Here is a 20,277-nt window from a genome sequence, read left to right on the forward strand (position 1 = left end):
AGCCCTATTTGGTAAAAGACCAAGTCCATATTATGACAAGAAGAGCTCAAATAAGCAAAGACAAACGGCAGTCCATCATTACTTTAAGACAGGAAGGTCAGTCAATCCGGAACTCTTGGGCTCCCGAGTGGCGCAGCGGTCTAAGGCACTGCATCTCAGTGCAAGGGGCATCACTATAGTACCTGGTTAGAATCCAGGCTGTATCACATCTGGCTGTGATTGGGAGTCCCATAGGGTGGCGCACAATTGGCGCAGCGTCGTCCAGATTTGGTCATTGTAAATAAGAATAACAACCTATCCCTCAACGTAACCAAGACTAAGGAGATGATTGTGGACTACAGGAAAAGGAGGATTGAGCATGCCCCCATTCTCATCGATGGGGCTGTATGTAGTGGGGCAGGTTGAGAGCTTCAAGTTCCTTGGTGTCCACATCAACAACAAACTAGATTGGTCCAAACACACCAAGACAGTCGAGAGCACAACAAAGCCTATTCTCCCTCAGGAAACTAAAAAGATTTGGCATGGGTCCTCAGATCCTCAAAAGGTTCTACAGCTGCAACATCGAGAGCATCCTGATTGGTTGCATCACTGCCTGGTACGACAATTGCTCGGCCTCTGACCGCAAGGCACTACAGAGGGTAGTGCTTTTACGGCCCAGTACATCATTTACATACATTTACATTTAAGTCATTTAGCAGACGCTCTTATCCAGAGCGACTTACAAATTGGTGCATTCACCTTATGACATCCAGTGGAACAGTAGTGCATCTAAATCTTTTAAGGGGGGTGAGAGGGATTACTTTATCCTATCCTAGGTATTCCTTAAAGAGGTGGGGTTTCAGGTGTCTCCGGAAGGTGGTGATTGACTCCGCTGTCCTGGTGTCGTGAGGGAGTTTGTTCCACCATTGGGGGGCCAGAGCAGCGAACAGTTTTGACTGGGCTGAGCGGGAACTGTACTTCCTCAGTGGTAGGGAGACGAGCAGGCCAGAGGTGGATGAACGCAGTGCCCTTGTTTGGGTGTAGGGCCTGATCAGAGCCTGGAGGTACTGAGGTGCCGTTCCCCTCACAGCTCCGTAGGCAAGCACCATGGTCTTGTAGCGGATGCGAGCTTCAACTGGAAGCCAGTGGAGAGAGCGGAGGAGCGGGGTGACGTGAGAGAACTTGGGAAGGTTGAACACCAGACGGGCTGCGGCGTTCTGGATGAGTTGTAGGGGTTTAATGGCACAGGCAGGGAGCCCAGCCAACAGCGAGTTGCAGTAATCCAGACGGGAGATGACGAGTGCCTGGATTAGGACCTGCGCCGCTTCCTGTGTGAGGCAGGGTCGTACTCTGCGGATGTTGTAGAGCATGAACCTACAGGAACGGGCCACCGCCTTGATGTTAGTTGAGAACGACAGGGTGTTGTCCAGGATCACGCCAAGGTTCTTAGCGCTCTGGGAGGAGGACACAATGGAGTTGTCAACCGTGATGGCGAGATCATGGAACGGGCAGTCCTTCCCCGGGAGGAAGAGCAGCTCCGTCTTGCCGAGGTTCAGCTTGAGGTGGTGATCCGTCATCCACACTGATATGTCTGCCAGACATGCAGAGATGCGATTCGCCACCTGATCATCAGAAGGGGGAAAGGAGAAGATTAATTGTGTGTCGTCTGCATAGCAATGATAGGAGAGACCATGTGAGCTTATGACAGAGCCAAGTGACTTGGTGTATAGCGAGAATAGGAGAGGGCCTAGAACAGAGCCCTGGGGGACACCAGTGGTGAGAGCACGTGGTGTGGAGACGGATTCTCGCCACGCCACCTGGTAGGAGCGACCTGTCAGGTAGGACGCAATCCAAGCGTGGGCCGCGCCGGAGATGCCCAACTCGGAGAGGGTGGAGAGGAGGATCTGATGGTTCACAGTATCGAAGGCAGCCGATAGGTCTAGAAGGATGAGAGCAGAGGAGAGAGAGTTAGCTTTAGCAGTGCGGAGCGCCTCCGTGATACAGAGAAGAGCAGTCTCAGTTGAATGACTAGTCTTGAAACCTGACTGATTTGGATCAAGAAGGTCATTCTGAGAGAGATAGCGGGAGAGCTGGCCAAGGACGGCACGTTCAAGAGTTTTGGAGAGAAAAGAAAGAAGGGATACTGGTCTGTAGTTGTTGACATCGGAGGGATCGAGTGTAGGTTTTTTCAGAAGGGGTGCAACTCTCGCTCTCTTGAAGACGGAAGGGACGTAGCCAGCGGTCAGGGATGAGTTGATGAGCGAGGTGAGGTAAGGGAGAAGGTCTCCGGAAATGGTCTGGAGAAGAGAGGAGGGGATAGGGTCAAGCGGGCAGGTTGTTGGGCGGCCGGCCGTCACAAGACGCGAGATTTCATCTGGAGAGAGGGGGAGAAAGAGGTCAGAGCACAGGGTAGGGCAGTGTGAGCAGAACCAGCGGTGTCGTTTGACTTAGCAAACGAGGATCGGATGTCGTCGACCTTCTTTTCAAAATGGTTGACGAAGTCATCTGCAGAGAGGGAGGAGGGGGAGGGGGAGGAGGATTCAGGAGGGAGGAGAAGGTTGCAAAGAGCTTCCTAGGGTTAGAGGCAGATGCTTGGAATTTAGAGTGGTAGAAAGTGGCTTTAGCAGCAGAGAGAGAAGAGGAAAATGTAGAGAGGAGGGAGTGAAAGGATGTCAGGTCCGCAGGGAGGCGAGTTTTCCTCCATTTCCGCTCGGCTGCCCGGAGCCCTGTTCTGTGAGCTCGCAATGAGTCGTTGAGCCACGGAGCGGGAGGGGAGGACCGAGCCGGCCTGGAGGATAGGGGACATAGAGAGTCAAAGGATGCAGAAAGGGAGGAGAGGAGGGTTGAGGAGGCAGAATCAGGAGATAGGTTGGAGAAGGTTTGAGCAGAGGGAAGAGATGATAGGATGGAAGAGGAGAGAGTAGCGGGGGAGAGAGAGCGAAGGTTGGGACGGCGCGATACCATCCGAGTAGGGGCAGTGTGGGAAGTGTTGGATGAGAGCGAGAGGGAGAAGGATACAAGGTAGTGGTCGGAGACTTGGAGGGGAGTTGCAATGAGGTTAGTGGAAGAACAGCATCTAGTAAAGATGAGGTCGAGCGTATTTCCTGCCTTGTGAGTAGGGGGAAGGTGAGAGGGTGAGGTCAAAAGAGGAGAGGAGTGGAAAGAAGGAGGCAGAGAGGAATGAGTCAAAGGTAGACGTGGGGAGGTTAAAGTCGCCCAGAACTGTGAGAGGTGAGCCGTCCTCAGGAAAGGAGCTTATCAAGGCATCAAGCTCATTGATGAACTCTCCGAGGGAACCTGGAGGGCGATAAATGATAAGGATGTTAAGCTTGAAAGGGCTGGTAACTGTGACAGCATGGAATTCAAAGGAGGCGATAGACAGATGGGTAAGGGGAGAAAGAGAGAATGACCACTTGGGAGAGATGAGGATCCCGGTGCCACCACCCCGCTGACCAGAAGCTCTCGGGGTGTGCGAGAACACGTGGGCAGACGAAGAGAGAGCAGTAGGAGTAGCAGTGTTGTCTGTGGTGATCCATGTTTCCGTCAGTGCCAAGAAGTCGAGGGACTGGAGGGAGGCATAGGCTGAGATGAACTCTGCCTTGTTGGCCGCAGATCGGCAGTTCCAGAGGCTACCGGAGACCTGGACATCACTGGGGCTAAGCTGCCTGCCATCCATGACCTCTACACCAGGCTCTGTCAGAGTAAGGCCCTAAAAATTGTCAAAGACCCCAGCCACCCCAGTCATAGACTGTTCTCTCTACTACCGCATGGCAAGCGGTACCGGTGTGCCAAGTCTAGGACAAAAAGGCTTCTCAACAGTTTTTACACACAAGCCATAAGACTCCTGAACAGGTAATCAAATGGCTACCTGGACTCTTTGCATTGTGTGCCCCCTCCTTTTTTTACGCTGCTGCTACCCTCTGTTTATCTTACATGCATAGTCACTTTAATTATACATTCATGTACATACTACCTTAATTGGGCCGACCAACCAGTACTCCCGCACATTGGCTAACCGGGCTATCTGCATTGTGTCCCACCACCCACCACCCGCTAAAGTGCTAAACCCTCTTTTACACTACTGCTACTCTCTGTTCATCATATATGCATCGTCACTTTAACCATATCTACATGTACATACTACCTCTATCAGCCTGACTAACCTATCTTTGTATGTAGCCTCGCTACCGTATATAGCCTGTCTTTTTACTGTTGTTTTATTCTTTACTTACCTATTGTTCACCTAATACCTTTTTTGCACTATTGGTTAGAGCCTGTAAGTAAGCATTTCACTGTAAGGTCTACACCTGTTGTATTCGGCGCATGTGACAAATAAAAGTTGATTTGATTTGATTTGTAAAGGCTATTTGACCAAGGAGAGTGATGGAGTGCTGCATCAGATGACCTGGCCTCCACAATCACCCGACCTCAACCAATTTGAGATGGTTTGGGATGAGTTGGACCGCAGAGTGAAGGAAAAGCAGCCAACAAGTGCTCAGCATATGTGGGAACTTCTCCAACACCGCTGGAAAAGCATTCCTCATAAAGCTGGTTAAGAGAATGCCAAAAGTGTGCAAAGCTGTCATCAACGCAAAGGGTGGCTACTTTGAAGAATCTAAAATCTATAATACATTTTGATTTGCATAACACTTTTTTGATTACTACATGATTCCATATGTATTATTTCATAGTTTTGATGTCTTCACTATTATTCTACAATGTAGAAAATAAAAAATAAATTTAAAAAATCCCTTGAATGAGTAGGTGTGTCCAAATGTTTGACTGGTACTGTATGCATACATATACATTGTATATATACATATACTGTATTTATATATATACTGTATATATACTGTATATATATGTATGTATACTGTATATACTTCTATATTTCTTATAATTTTGTTCAGTGCAAGGGGAAATAAATGGAAGAATAATTAGATATAATCAATTATCCACTTCTGAGGGTGGTGTGACCTTTTTTGAAGAATCATCCCTCAAAGTGGTCATTCCTGTGCTTCAAATTCCCCGTTCTCTCTTCCCTTTTGGTCAAAGGACATTTGATTGGCTGCATTTGAAGCTCCCTGTGAGCAGATTGGATACGGAGGAACTGACTGTTTAAATCACACAGTGTTGTGTCAGTTTTCTGGAAACTTGCCTCAATGGGAATGTCTTTTGAAACCGAAGAGACTTTAGTCGCACTTTTCTTTAGTCGTAGTGTTATTAGTTTAAATTTGTGTTGCTGTTTTTGTCCATTAAAGTTCTGTATTTTGACATGTTGTAGGTTTTGTGTGGACCCCAGGAAGAATAGCTGCTTCTTTTTCAACAGCTAATGGAGATCTGAATAAAAATCGAATCACTGGCAACTTCAGAGCTTCTACATTTTCCCTTCGTTTGTGGGACAGTTGAATCTGGGGCAGGACTCTGGAACTGGTCTGTCCCCAAAATCATCCCCCCTTTCCTTTCCTCCCCTGTCCTCTTGACCTTCCCTTTGAAGACAGACACTTATTCCCTACTACTTGAGCTGGACTGACCGAAATGTTTACAAATAGAAACTAAATACTCATTGGACATTTGCAAAATTCTCATCGATATCTGTCCTTGTTTTTTAGCAGTTATATGATGGCTTCTCCATCGCTTGACTCATGAAAATCCAATTATACAGCATGAGCATTAGACAATTCAATTTAGCCTATAATGGAGGCTCATCGGATGTCCTGAAACACCTTGGGAAATTGTTGCTGTTGATACGCCCGTTGGATATTCCTATGTAACATTATCCATGGGTGGAACTTAGGAGTCTGAACAGGATGTTTGTTAGCAGTATTGACCAGTATACTGAACAAAAATGTTTTTCTTTTGATAATTTCTCTGTTATTTCTCATTGCAATGGTTTTTCTTAGTGCTCTCCTAACAATAGGCCTACCATTCATCTCCGAACCGTCCTCTCCAATGCTACTGCAGATTGGGCTATTTCCACAGGCCCTAATGAGTTTGTGTTGTCCACTTCACTTCCCATATTGATCAGTGGAGATGGTCACTCGGTGGTTGCTCTCTGCTGTTCTGGCCAGGCCCAAGATCGATGATACCTAGTTGGGGGTAAAGGTTTTGGAAGTTGTTTTCTTACTTTTCTGAACGGCATGATTTTTCTTGGGAATGCATTATCTTCTGGTTCTGTCTAAGATGGCATTAGAGGAAAAATTATAGATCCATTGGCATCGAAAAATGAACATTTGCCCAGTGATGTATTGATATTGAGATAGAAGAAATATACGTTTCCAAATGTTTTCTTAATTGGTCTCTCACAGGGGTCATTTGAGGACAGAGATTCATGTGCTAGGTTCTCCTGTGGGGACAGCCAAATAACTTTTATAGGTTTGAGATTGAACTTTTTTGCTAATAGTGTAGTAGTACTTGTGATGAGCACCAAAGCATTTAGAATCCCCCACCCCCACACGCACTACCTGCTCTCCAGTGTAAAAGTAATTTTATCAGGCCCCCTGGAAACCTACTACAATCTAACAAGTGAGGAGCAGCCTCTGCATAAATTAAAGATAATCCTGGCTAAATTATGCAAATGTATTCACAGGGGTAAAAGGGGGGGCACATGGAAGCATGATATTGAAGTAGAGAATCCACAAAGGCTTGGGGTTGCCCTTTAAAATGTAGCTCTCTTTGTTACGTCTCAGGCCTGGGGAAATACTACACCAAACTCAATAAAATACATTCACTTTATGATCTTATTGTGGTATTTCCACCCAACTGATCATTACCATAAAACCATCAATAAAATCCACTTGATTGAATGATGGTAATGATCTGTTTGAGGGAAATCTTGATTTGTATGGTCATTCAATCCTGTTTAAACAAATGGTGTATGTGTATCATCGGTCCAGACTTAGAGTACCTGTCTGGCAAGTCTTATCAGGTGCTTTCCAAAATATTCTGCCTGTATGTTTAGTTTCAAACCCCTTAGGCCTAATCTATTAAAACATGTGTGAACCGGCTCTGTGAGCTAGTGGACTCAGAGTTTAGTGTCACATGAATTGTGATGGACCACCCCTCCCTTCCCCTCAATATTGAGGGAGTGTTAGCTATTTTGTTGAAACACTCAAGCTTGAAGATATGTAACCCCGACTTATGCTCCTTGACCCCCCCCCCCCATCACCCCCACCCCACATCTCAACACCCACATGCACTTGTCCCACATTCCCTGACTGAATTGTGATTTCAGGGTCACTGGTGATGTGTTAGTCTCCATTTCACCAGAGTTTAACCCACCCCTCTAAGTCAAGAGGTCATTGGCACTTCACAAAAAGTAGTCCTCCCCCAGCATCTCTGTTACTTAGCCTATGGTTTGTATTGGCTCCATGCTGCTCTTTGCTTTTCTTTTCTTACCAGCCATATAGCTAGCTCCTCAGAATAAATCTATACGTGTCAACCTAAAGTTTCCCAATACATTGCCGTTTCATGTTGAGAAGTGGAGTTTGGCAACCCATAGTCAACCATTCCACTTCAGTCTGGTGCCCTGACAAGTAGCCATAGCCACGGGAAGTAGGGATGCTGAGGGTGTTGGAGATTTGAATGTGGAATCAGATTGTAAGCATGGTACCTCATGGTTGCCAGCTCAGACCCCATTTCCAGGGGGTTTATTTTTATTTAGCGTATAAACTTCTCCTGTGTTTTCCCCTCATTTATTGCTAAATCCTCCATCATAGAAATATGGGAGCAGCCATCTGACTTATTTGTGTTTTATAGTGAATGGCGTTCTGGAATTAGGGAGTTTTCATTTGTTAAACATGAACAAACATGGCTGCCATCTTGAAGAATTTAGCTCCTGTTAGCTTACCTGACACATCTCTTTTCTAAACAATATTACATTTCTCCCGTGTGCTCACCAGAGATGAGATACATTGGAAACAAGTCTAGCTGTTAAGTTAGCGACCTATGTTTTTTTTTCTCAGGGCAACCTGTTATTTAGATTGGTTTATGGAATGAGTTTGGCTGTGTTCCGTGTGATGTTTGGATGATGAAGTTTGCATTTATCTTTTACAATAAAAGGTCAAATTGAGGAATAAAGTTGTGAAGACCTTTATTTCCCAGCAGTACAAAACAACAGTACAACGACTTTTTGAGCAGAATTAATTGAATTAATTGACCATCCTTATAGACCACTTAAATGTGAATGTACGTTACTGTATTGTACATAGGCTGGTCATCTAGGTTTGTACCTGTAGACTTTCCATCGGCATAAAGAAAAATAATGCACAATACAGCAATTGATTGAGTACATTGAGTACATCAAGTGGTTTGTGAAGATGTGATGGTGTGTCTCTGTTGGTAGAGCATGGTGCTTGCAGCACTAGTGTTGTGGGTTTGATCCCCATGGGGGACCATTACAAAAATGTATGCACTCACTACTTACTGTATGGTGATCTGGATAAGAGCATCTCCTGAAATGTAAAAGCAATGAATAGACCATTTCAGTTTTCACGTAGAAATAAGTTGCATTTGCAAAGTATTTCTAGAAACTGGAAAACATGTAAGCAAGTATTTTTTATATTCCACAGGTATTATCCGTTTAACCCTTTTGTAGACTGGTCATGGCTCACATCAACAGCATCCTCCAGGATACCCTAGACCCACTCCAATTTGCATATCGCCTCCAACAGCTGCTATCTGAGCAGCTAACCGATCGCTGCAGCTGTACATAGTCCGTCTGTAAATAGCCCAGCCAATCTACCTACCTCATCCCCATACTGTTTTTATTTCATTTACTTTTCTGCTCTTTTGCACACCAGTATCTCTACTTGCACATCATCATCTGATCATTTATCACTCCAGTGTTAATCTGCTAAATTGTAACTATTCGCTCCTATGGCCTATTTATTGCCTACCTCCTCATGCCTTTTGCACACACTGTATATAGACTTTCTTTTTTCAACTGTGTCATTGACTTGTTTATTGTGTTATTGGCTTGTTTATTGTTTATTCCATGTGTATCTCTGTGTTGTTGTTTGTGTCACACTGCTTTACTTTATCTTGGCCAGGTCGCAGTTGTAAATGAGAACTTGTTCTCAAATAGCCTACCTGGTTAAATAAAGGTTAAATATATATTTTTTAAATGACGCAATCTCAATTGCACTCCACACTGCCCTTTCCTACCTGGACAAAATTAACACCTATGTGAGAATGCTGTTCATTGACTACAGCTCAGCGTTCAACACCATAGTGCCCATGAAGCTCATCACTAAGCTAAGGACCCTGGGACTAAACACCTCCCTCTGCAACTGGATTCTGGACTTCCTGACGGGCCGCCCTCAGGTGGTAAGGATAGGCAACAACACATCTGCCACGCTGATCCTCAACACTGGGGCCCCTCAGGGGTGTGTACTTATTCCCCTCCTGTACTCCCTGTTCACACACGACTGTGTGGCCAAACACGACTCCAACACCATCATTAAGTTTGCTGATGACACAACAGTGGTAGGCCTGATCACGGACAATGTTGAGACAGACAACAGGGAGGAGGTCAGAGAACTGGCAGTGTGGTGCCAGGACAACAACCTCTCCCTCAATGTGAGCAAGACAAAGGAGCTGTTCGTGGACTACAGGAAAAGGCGGGCCGAACAGGCCCCCATTAACATCAACAGGGCTGTAGTGGAGCGGGTCAAGAGTTTCAAGTTCTTTGGTGTCCACTTCACCAACAAACTATCATGGTCCAAACACACCAAGACAGTCGTGAAGATGGCAAGACAAAATCTTTTCCCCTTCAGGAGACTAAAAAGATTTGGTATGGGTCCCCAGATCCTCAAAAAGTTCTACAGCTGCACCATCGAGAGCATCCTAACCGGTTGCATCACTGCCTGGTATGGCAACTGCTCGGCATCTAACCGTAAGGCGCTACAGAGGGTAGTGCGTACGGCCCAGTACATCACTGGGGCCAAGCTTCCTGCCATCCAGGACCTATATAATAGGCGGTGTCAGAGGAAAGCCCATAAAATGATCAGAGACTCCAGTCACCCAAGTCATAGACTGTTTTCTCTGCTACCGCACGGCAAGCGGTACCGGAGCGCCAAGTCTAGGACCTAAAGGCTCCTTAACAGCTTCTACCCCCAAGCCATAAGACTGCTGAACAATTAATCAAATGGCCACCGGACTATTTATGTTGACCCCCCCCATTTGTTCTGTACACTTCTGCTACTCCTGTTTATTATCTATGCATAGTCACTTCACCACTACCTACAAATTTCCTCAATTTACCTGTACCCTGCACACTCACACACCTGTATATAGTCTCGTAATTATTGTGTTATTGTGTTTGGTAAATATTTTCTTAACTCTTCTTGAACTGCACTGTTGGTTAAGGGCTTGTAAATAAGCATTTCACAGTAAGGTCTACACTTGTTGTACTCGGCGCATGCAACAAATAATGTTTTGATTTGTACAGATAATCAACAGCTTCAAGTTACAAATCCTGGTAAACGCTCAAACACAATAAAGTGGTGCACTCGGCCTTTACTAGTCCTGTATTAGCAGACTGATATAGACTTCTGTATGGGATATAGATATGGCCCTTGGCAATAAAAAACAATCCAGCATTGTTGCTGGCTATGCAAATAGGCTAATGGTTTGTGTTAAAATGAAAATAAAACATATTCAGAATAAAGTTACAAAACGACTGTTGCAACTGAGTTACATGGAATTATCACTATTTGTAATGAATTAATGAAATCAATAAATCAATGAACGCAGGCTATTTCCTTACAAAAAAGTCCTATCAACTCCGTTAAATAGAGCTCGTGCATTATGGTCTGTGGGAGGCGCACGCTTCTCATACACTTTCGCTCCTCGCGCTCACCGTTCATCTCCGAGTAGGAGACGAACAACCTCACCGGAGATACCGAAAAGAAAGGAGTGAGGATACACCGGGACCGGACAACACAACAACTCCCAGCATGAAACAAATGTGAAACCGTCACGGGACTATCTTTCCCAAGAAGCATACATTCGATTTTGTATTGTCTTCGTCGAGATTTGTGAGGTTGGTGAAATATGGAAACGGCTGTTTCAAGAGGCTTATTGCTCGCTCAGCTCTTGATCGTCTGTCAATTAGGTAAGAGCTTGAATTTAATTTCGTTTTTCTCATTGTTAATTATTATTATATCATTTTCGTACAGCCTTTTTTTTCACTTGATGGTTACTGTTGATTCTGTGAAGGTAGCCTACCTGTTTCTCTCCGAGAATGCAATGCGCGTGAAGTTCAGGTTCAAATGAACTCGGTTCGCTCTCACTAGCCTACTTTGTACACCTCAATTTTATGTTTCATGGATTATTTTGCTGATTTGATTTATAAACCTGAAGATAATAATCGACCTTTCGGTCTATTTCAATTATATTCGAATGATTATGCACAAGCGGTGTGCGTCTTTGGAGAAGTAGGCTCTGTGTTTTTAAACATCATGTTGAAGTGCGGTTATAATGCAATGTAAGACTTGTCATAATCATGCATTACCCCTTTATAATGTCTTATTATCATCGCACATCTCATAAGGATCCTGACTCAATTCGAAAATACACAACGTATTGTAAGCCTTATGATTAAAAGACAGTCGTGTGCTTATAGATAATTGGCGTTAGCGATATTTGTTGTGCAAAAGAGCACCGAGGAACATCTAAAGTCTTATCACTTTGGGGGTAGCTACGCAAAGAAAGTTAAACATTCAACATTGTTTCTGTGTTGTGTGTGAAGGGACCAAGTGTAAAGAATCCCACCCGAATGTGCATTCCCATTCATCGGGTGTGTGGTATTTATTTGGTCCGTAAATATAACGTTAGTGGAGCTGTGAAGCATGAACAGGGTGGTTTCGCCACGGCTGTCGAACTATGTTACTAGTAAGTAAAACGCATTTTTGGGGGGGGGAGGGGGGCTAGTAGTGATTTGGTCGATAGGTGCTACTGAAATGAATGGTATGACAGTCTCAAGCTGCCTGGAAACTAGTGCTTCTGCTACCCCAGCAGAGCCATTAACCACCAGCGTTTTAGGGCTAATGTTTTGGGTTACATTCCACAACTGTATTTCTCTCCTGACATTCAACTAAGGCTATCCTGAAAAGTTCAAACAGATAGCCTTTGGTTACACTTTATTTGAAGCCTACGGTACTGTAGGTAGCCTATAAATAATGTGCTATTGATGTGTTATAAGTATGTTTAATTGCACATATTTTGATAGTTATCTTGTCATTTTGACCAAATTCAAATTGATCTATCAATGGGGTTGCTGTTACAACCACCGTTGGTTACAGGACAATTACAGGCAAATGTTTGAATAAACTGATCATTTACATATCCCCAAAGAACTTAGTGAAAGGAGGGTTTTCTTAATTCGCCCAGTTGGTCTTAGCCGTTCAGCATCAATATGGCACACACGTACAGTGCAAAAGTGTCAAGGAGGAGACTGATATGCTTGGTTTAATCTTTTGGGTGAGGCATTAGACAAAGACTTGAAAAAAGCTTGCTAAAGCTAGTTTGCTTAAGAGCTAAAAGCCTTTTGTGACAGGCCTTGTGAACTGGGATATCAAATGTGTTGGTACATGCTGAATGCTTTACCACATGCACCCCAACACCACCACTCCCCTCTTCTTCTCCCTTCTTTTTGCCCCTTTCAGTAGAGTGCTTTAAATGACGCTTTGATGAAACGTGGAGGACAAAGGAAGCGGTCGTTTGTTGGGAAGGCAGCATAGGGATTGATGGCAGAAAAAAGACACAAAGTGAATGAATACAACGCAGACTCTGCACCATCTGTCTTCCCAATGTGGTGGGCTATAGATGGGGCATTTACACTGGGCATCATCCACAGTGCCCCGCTCTCTCTCGGATGAGGAAGTCTCTGTGCCTGTTGTTTTAGAGCAGGGTGGTCGTGACTCGTGACAGATGGCAGTCATAGTTTGTCACTCAGTCATTCAGGTAGATGGTTGGTTGGTGGGGTTCCAGATTCCATACCCCTTTGCCTCTTGGAAGTCCACCTTAGAAGGGTGTGTCACAAGCTGTTGGTCCAATGCTTAATCCAGTTTCAGATGTGGCCTACTGGTATAATGAGGACAGTGTGCCAGTTCATAACTTCATGTTGCCCATGCAGCTGATATCACACCAAGGAACACAATAAACTACACTTGTAGAGTACACAGCTCAATAGTTTAGTTGCATAGAGTGTATTTGCGTAATCTCAAATGACTGTGTGTGAGTCAAACATTGTCAACTTTAGTCTGAGTATGGCTGTTGTTAACTGTGCAAAATCACACTTATTACCAACAGTAATTGAAACTCAGCTTCCCAGCTCCTTTGATACGAAGACAAAAAGCTTTTTCTCCATGCCACATCAACCTTGTTCTTTCTGCCCCTCTCTACTCGTTCTTCTCATTTCCTCTCCTACCTTCTCCCATTCTTCTTTCGCCTTCTCTCCCTCTTTCTCTGAGGAAGCTGCGGGACACCCTACCAGAGCAGCTTGGCACGCTGGTCCTCTTAGCCATCCAAGCAGGGTTGCTGGTAAAAAGCAGAGCAGATTTACAATCAGCGGCAGGAGGGGTATTTGATGACCAGATTAGTTGGTATTAGGCTCAACGGCATTCACTCAAGTTTGCACAGGGGCCACACTGAATTCTCTGAGTCGCCCCTCTCTCTCTCCCCGGCCATGGCTGAATAGGACTATGGTTACGTGGTGGTACAGACCAGCCAAGCCTCCATAGCAGAGTCCAGGACACTGGTTCTCCTCCATATCCTCCGTCTTCCCAAGGCCTCCCCCGTGAATTATGCTGTCAGAAGAGAGATTTGTTTTGTGTGGGTGGGGGAGAAGCTGGCAGAGGGCGACGGTGTTCGATGGTGTTCAGCGGTGCGCAGCGACACAGCAAGGGGGGACCATTGTAAGCGTGACGCTAGATCGAGCACCAATTTGTCCCAGAGGCAGTGGTGGCGTGGAGCAGGAGGCTCTCACGCTGCGAGACTGGAGGGGATGTGTGAGAGCGCAGCGTGTTGCGACCGTCACAGGAGTGTCATGGCAATGCTCCGACGCTCTGGCTCCCAGGCTCCCCTTCTTGACACCTCAGCGGTGCCCCCAAGCTAGGAGAGCGATGGAGTTGAGGCTTCAACCACACTTGTAATGTCATTAGTTTTGTCCAGACCTTTCCCCTTTTCAGGCTCACTCTCGCTGTCTTTATTCCACACTTTCACATGCATTCTTCTCTTCTCCTTTTTGTCCCATATATTTGTTAAACTTTTTCTCTCCCTCATCATCGTCAACCTAATTTTCTCTCCTCTTTTCTAATTTCTCTTCCTCTCATCATTTTTTCCATTCTCCTCTCACTCCTCCAATCTCACCCCCTGTTCGTCCTCTTCTTGTCTCCCTCCCACCATCTCTACCCACTACCTATTCTCCTTCTCCTCGTTTGTCTCACAAACAACCAGGTTCTGCTGGTGTCTTCCTGGCGTTCTGCCAGCCGGGTCCTCGATGCCCATCACTGGCTGCTTAATGGATGACAGGGCAGATCCGGGTGGCCCGTCTTGCAACTGAAAGAGGGCTTCTCACACCGGGGCCATTGGGGAGAACAAGAGGAGCCCCGTAGAGTGGCTGGTAGAGAGCCATTGATTTCTCCCCCTCTTCTTCTCTTCAGCTGCCTGTTAGTGTGTGGTCTCTTAACTGTCCTGTATATCGATGGCTGTTGTCCTGACACTGAATGCAAATCCCCAAGTGACTAAGATAAAGGCCAGCTGGCTTGTGTGAACAACACTGTTGGTCAAGGTGTATTTTGCTAGGTGGGGATTGGTGGTGTATCCCCCCCTTTTCTTTTTTAATCTTCCTTTTAGTTCTAATTCTCAATGGGACACAAGTAATGGAATTTGTAAATGTGTTGGGACATGACTGCACATAACACTCCCCAAAAGGCCCATGCTCTTTTCATGTATATTAAAAATCAGTAAAGTACAAATGGAATGTAATTGCTTACAAGAGTAACATTTTGCAACAAAATTGAACTTGACATAGAATGCAGTCTAGGCACTGACAGAACTATTAAAAATGTGTGTAGTATGACATGCCTGTGTAGTTACGCAAATAACAATAACTGGGACTTTGAACAACTTAAGAATCTTTTGGCAGTGCTAAGCCTAAGGCTGTACGGGCAGATATTTTACTCAAGCCAAGCTTCAAGTTGGTCAAGTTTTTGACTGTATTTCTTTGTAGGCCATGGCTGCAAATACAGAGTTTTCACCTTCACCCGCCCATTTGGAAATCAAATCAAATGTATTTATAAAGCCCTTTTTCCATCAGAAAATGTCACAAAGTGCTTTTACTATCACGTCTGCTCCCGCTCCCCCTCTCTGGTGCTCGAGGGCCAGGCTGCCCTTCATTACGCACACCTATTACCATCATTACGCGCAGCTGCGCAATATTTCTAGATTACCCCTTCTATATCTGTCTGCTCCTCAGTTTGTTCCCTGTGTCAGCATTGATGTTGTTATTTTCCCCTGTCCAGACGCTGTTCCTGTTCTGTTTAATGTCCGTTGTTTATTAAATGTTCACTCCCTGTACTTGCTTCTCGTCTCCAGCGTCGATTCTCACAGAATGCTGACACCACTAAAGGAAGCATCAGGGAGTTTTTGGTTTGGTTGGTGATGTTGGGTCCGGGTGCCGTCGCCGATGGAACCAGGGGGTGCCTCAGCTAGCTCGTCGGGCTTCCATGCCTTAGCTGGCTCGAGAGGTCTCCTTGCCTCAGTTGGCTTGGCAGGCGCCCACCTCACGTCATGCTTCAGCCGGTTCGTCAGGCTTTCACGCCTCAGCCGGATCATCAGGGTCCCACGCCTCAGCCGGCTCGCCAGGATCCCACTCCTCAGCCGGTTCTTTGGGCTTCTATGACTCAGCCAGCATGTCCAGCGCCCATGCCTCAGCCAGCCCGTTAGGCTCGCCCAGGTGGGACGCCAGGTGGCGCCCCTAGAAGGGGTGGTTACTGTCACGCCTGCTCTGGCACTCAAGGGTGCCAGGCTGCCCTTCATTACGCACACCTGTCACCATCATGATACGCAGCTGCACAATATTGGATTCACCTGGACTCACCTGGACTCCATTACTTTGTTACTTTGTTGATTACCTCCTCTACAGTGGCACCGCTGAACACCGTCATAATACCACAAAAAAAAAACGTTTTCATGTAGAGGTCGACCGGTTAATCGGCAAAACTGATTAATTAGGGCCGATTTCAAGTTTTCATAACAATCGGTAATCATCATTTTTGGACGCCGATTATATTGCAATCCACGAGGAGCCTGCGTGACAGGCTGACCACCTGTTATGCGAGTGCAGCAAGGAGCCAAGGTAAGTTGCTAGCTAGCATTAAACTTATCTTATAAAAAAACAATCAATCTTAACATAAATCACTAGTTAACGACATATGGTTGATGATATTACTAGTTTAACTAGCTTGCCCTGCGTTGCATATAGTCAATGCAGTGCCTGTTAATTTATCATCGAATCACAGCCTACTTTGCCAAACGGGTGATGATTTAACTAGTTGCTCCTACCCTCTACTTTTTTGAACATTTTGTTAAAAATGATTTCAGCGCCCTGCTACTCATGCCAGGAATATAGCGTTCATATGGTTAGAATGTGTGTATAGGAAACCCTCGGACGTTTTTAAAACTGGTTAAATCACGACTTGCTATTACATAATTTCGGAAAGCGCAGGAAAACCTGATCACAGAAAATGGAAATAAATATCCTTGCGCCACTTCCAGCAATTGTTAACAGTGAGCCGAATTAGATAAGACCGAGCATTCAACTCCCACAGCATCCCCATGTAGTCGAGTATCTTGTGAATTTAATCCTCTTTGATTCTTGGTTGAACCGAAAGAGGGGCACGACGTACCTCCGGTCTCCGCCCAGATCATTCCGGAAGAGCTCTCTCCTGAAATTTTTTCCAAGACGACAGCTAATGATATGTACATCGCCTACGGATGATTTTTATCGCTTATTAACGTTTACTAATACCTAAAGTAGCATTACAAACGTATTTCGAAGTGTTTTGTGAAAGTTTATCGTCTACTTTTTGAATTTTAAAAAATGACGTTACGTTGTGAAATCGCTGTTTTTTTTCGTTTATCACACAGTCTACATATAACGATATCTTGGCTTTATATGGCCCGATTTAATCGAAATAAAGACCCAATAGTGTTTATGGGACATCTAGGAGTGCCAACAAAGAAGATGGTGAAAGGTAATGACTGTTTTCTATTTTATTGTGCGGTTTGTGTAACGCCGAAATGCTAATTATTTTGTTTACGTCCCCTGCTGTGCTTTTCTGTTGTAGTGTATTGGTGCATGCTATCAGATAATAGCTTCTCATGCTGTCGCCGAAAAGCATTTTAAAAATCGGACTTGTTGCCTGGATTCACAACGAGTGTAGCTTTAATTTGATACCCTGCATGTGTATTTTAATGAACTTTTGAGTTTTAACTAATACTATTAGCATTTAGCGTAGCGCATTTGCATTTCCAGAGCTCTAGTTGGGACGCAAGCGTCCCAGGTAGAGGTAAGAGGTTAACAAAAGCACATTCGCGAAAAAAGCACCATCGTTGCACCATTGTACCTAACCATAAACATCAATGCCTTTCTTAAAATCAATACACAAGTATATATTTTTAAACCTGCATATTTAGTTAAAAGAAATCCATGTTAGCAGGCAATATTAACTAGGGAAATTGTGTCACTTCTCTTGCGTTCAGTGCAAGCAGAGTCAGGGTATATGCAGCAGTTTGGGCTGCCTGGCTCGTTGCCAACTGTGGGAAGACCCATTTCTTCCTAACAAAAAACATAATTCATTTGCTAGAATTTTACATAATTATGACATAACATTGAAGGTTGTGCAATGTAACAGCAATATTTAGACTTAGGGTTGCCACCCGTTCGATAAAATACGTAACGGTTCCATATTTCACTGAAAGAATAAACACAGCATAGATACTGTAGGCTGAGACAAGGGGGGTCGGGAGACACTGTTGCCCAGGCCGACGATACCCCCGGACAAGGGGGCAGGATATAACCCTACCCACTTTGCCAAAGCACACCCACCACACCACTAGAGGGATATCAACAGACCACCAACTTACTACCCTGAGACAAGGCTGAGTATAGGCCACGAAGATCTCCACCAACCACACAAACCAGTCAGGTCAATCACATCAAGGTTATGATCAGTGATTAGTTAATTGACTATGACTGTCTTGGAAGTGAGGGATCTAACATTAAGTAGTTATATTTTCAGATGTAAGATATTATCACAATCTCTTTCAATAATGACAGGATTGGAGGTCTTTATTCCAGTGAGATTGCTAAGGCAAACACCGCCATGTTTAGTTTTGCCCGACCTAGATCGAGGCACAGTCATGGTCTCAATGGGGAAAGCTGAGCTGACTATACTGACTATGCTAGTGGCAGACCCCACTAAGCTGGCAGGCATGCACCGTATTTCATTGTGGAGCTAGAGGAGTTAGAGCCTCTTTCTCAAAACCTCTTTCTCAAAGCTACGGATCTGGATCACGTTCTGCGCATGTGTAATTTTATGCACCCATTTTTTCTTAATTTAATTTCTGTTGCAGGAGAACTTTCCTGCAATGCATGAAATATCAAAATTGTTGTGTTTTTGAAGTTTAAAAAGGCTTTTGAAAGTTTGTAATCTCCACTTTGAAATTTCAGACTTGATTTTCCCTTCAAATGTATTAACCCCTACAAAAATGTCCATTAATTATAATGCACATAATAATTCACATTTCCTGTTTCTGTAGGATTATTTTCCTGCTGTAGCATACTGTCTCAAATTAAGATCCTACATCTGTAGCTGCTACTCACACTCCACCTCCCTTCATATTTCTCTCTTTACTCATGATGATGTAGCCCGTCTCTGCCTCGTATTTCTGCCTCATATTTACGAACAGCTGAAATTAAAACCCTGCAGCGAGTTGAACGAACATTCAAAGCCATTTTGAAGGCTATAACCTCTCTATTGTAATGGATATTGCAGTTGCACAAGCAGGACACAGTCCCTACACATTATATTGGAGTAAAAAGCTATCTGCGCTATGTGTGATGATGTAGGCTAATCTTTGTAGTTGCTGCCATATCATAGCCACTAGCCAGAGTTGCTGAAAAAAACAGTACTACTTTGACTGCCTGTCTGCCTCCTGTTTTGTGTACAACATGTACAGTTGAAGTCGGAAGTTTACATACACTTAGGTTGGAGTCATTAAAACTAGTTTTTCAACCACTCTACAAATTTTTGTTTACAAACTATAGTTTTGGCAAGTCGGTTAGGACATCTACTTTGTGCATGACACAAGTAATGTTTCCAACAATTGTTTACAGGCAGATTATTTCACTTATAATTCACTGTATCACAATTTCAGTGGGTCAGTTGTTGACTGTGCCTTTAAACAGCTTGGAAAATCCAAGAAAATAATATCATAGATTTAGAAGCTTCTGATAGGCTATTTGACATAATTTGAGTCAATTGGAGGTGTACCTGTTGATGTATTTCAAGGCCTACCTTTAAACTCAGTGCCTCTTTGCTTGACATCATGGGAAAATCAAAAGTAATCAGCCAAGACCTCAGAAAACAAATTGTAGACCTCCACAAGTCTGGTTCATCCTTTGGAGCAATTGTCAAACACCTGAAGGTACCATGTTCATCTGTACAAGCAATAGTATGCAAGTATTAACACCATGGGACCATGCAGTCGTCATACCGCTCAGGAAGGAGACTCATTCTGTTTCCTAGAGATGAACGTACTTTGGTGCGAAACGTGCAAATCAATCCCAGAACAACAGCAAAGGACCTTGTGAAGATGCTGGAGGAAACAGGTACAAAAGTATCTATATCCACAGTAAATCAAGTCCTATATCGACATAACCTGAAAGGCCGCTCAGCAAGGAAGAAGCCACTGCTCAAAAACCGCCATAAAAAAAGACTATGGTTTGCAACTGCACATGGGGACAAAGATCGGGCTTTTTGGAGAAATGTCCTCTGGTCTGATGAAACAAAAATATAACTGTTTGTTCATAATGACCATCGTTATGTTTGGAGGAAAAAGGGGGAGGCTTGCAAGCCGAAGAACACGATCCCAACCATGAAGCACGGGGGTGGCAGCATCATGTTGTGGGGGTGCTTTGCTGCAGGAGGGACTGGTGTACTTCACAAAATAGATGGCATCATGAGGCAGGAAAATTACGTGGACATACTGAAGCAACATCTCAAGACA

At 44.5% G+C, this 20,277-nt stretch overlaps 1 protein-coding gene across 4 annotated transcripts in view; it reads left to right on the forward strand.

The window, feature by feature from the left end:
* The first annotated feature begins 10,813 nt into the window (after window positions 1-10,813).
* The window catches only part of ptprz1a (protein tyrosine phosphatase receptor type Z1a), a 76,615-nt gene continuing 67,151 nt past the window's right edge, over window positions 10,814-20,277 (forward strand). For 2 of the 4 annotated variants that reach the window (XM_029668466.2, XM_065022668.1), the window contains exon 1: window positions 10,814-11,095. In XM_029668466.2, coding sequence (XP_029524326.2) covers window positions 11,035-11,095 — 61 coding nt within the window. In that variant the 5' untranslated portion in view covers window positions 10,814-11,034. The remainder of the gene's footprint in view (window positions 11,096-20,277) is intronic. The other 2 variants (XM_029668469.2, XM_029668470.2) reach the window with 2 other exon arrangements.

This window comes from Oncorhynchus nerka, linkage group LG9a (genome assembly GCF_034236695.1).
Source record: "Oncorhynchus nerka isolate Pitt River linkage group LG9a, Oner_Uvic_2.0, whole genome shotgun sequence".
NCBI lineage: Eukaryota > Metazoa > Chordata > Actinopteri > Salmoniformes > Salmonidae > Oncorhynchus > Oncorhynchus nerka.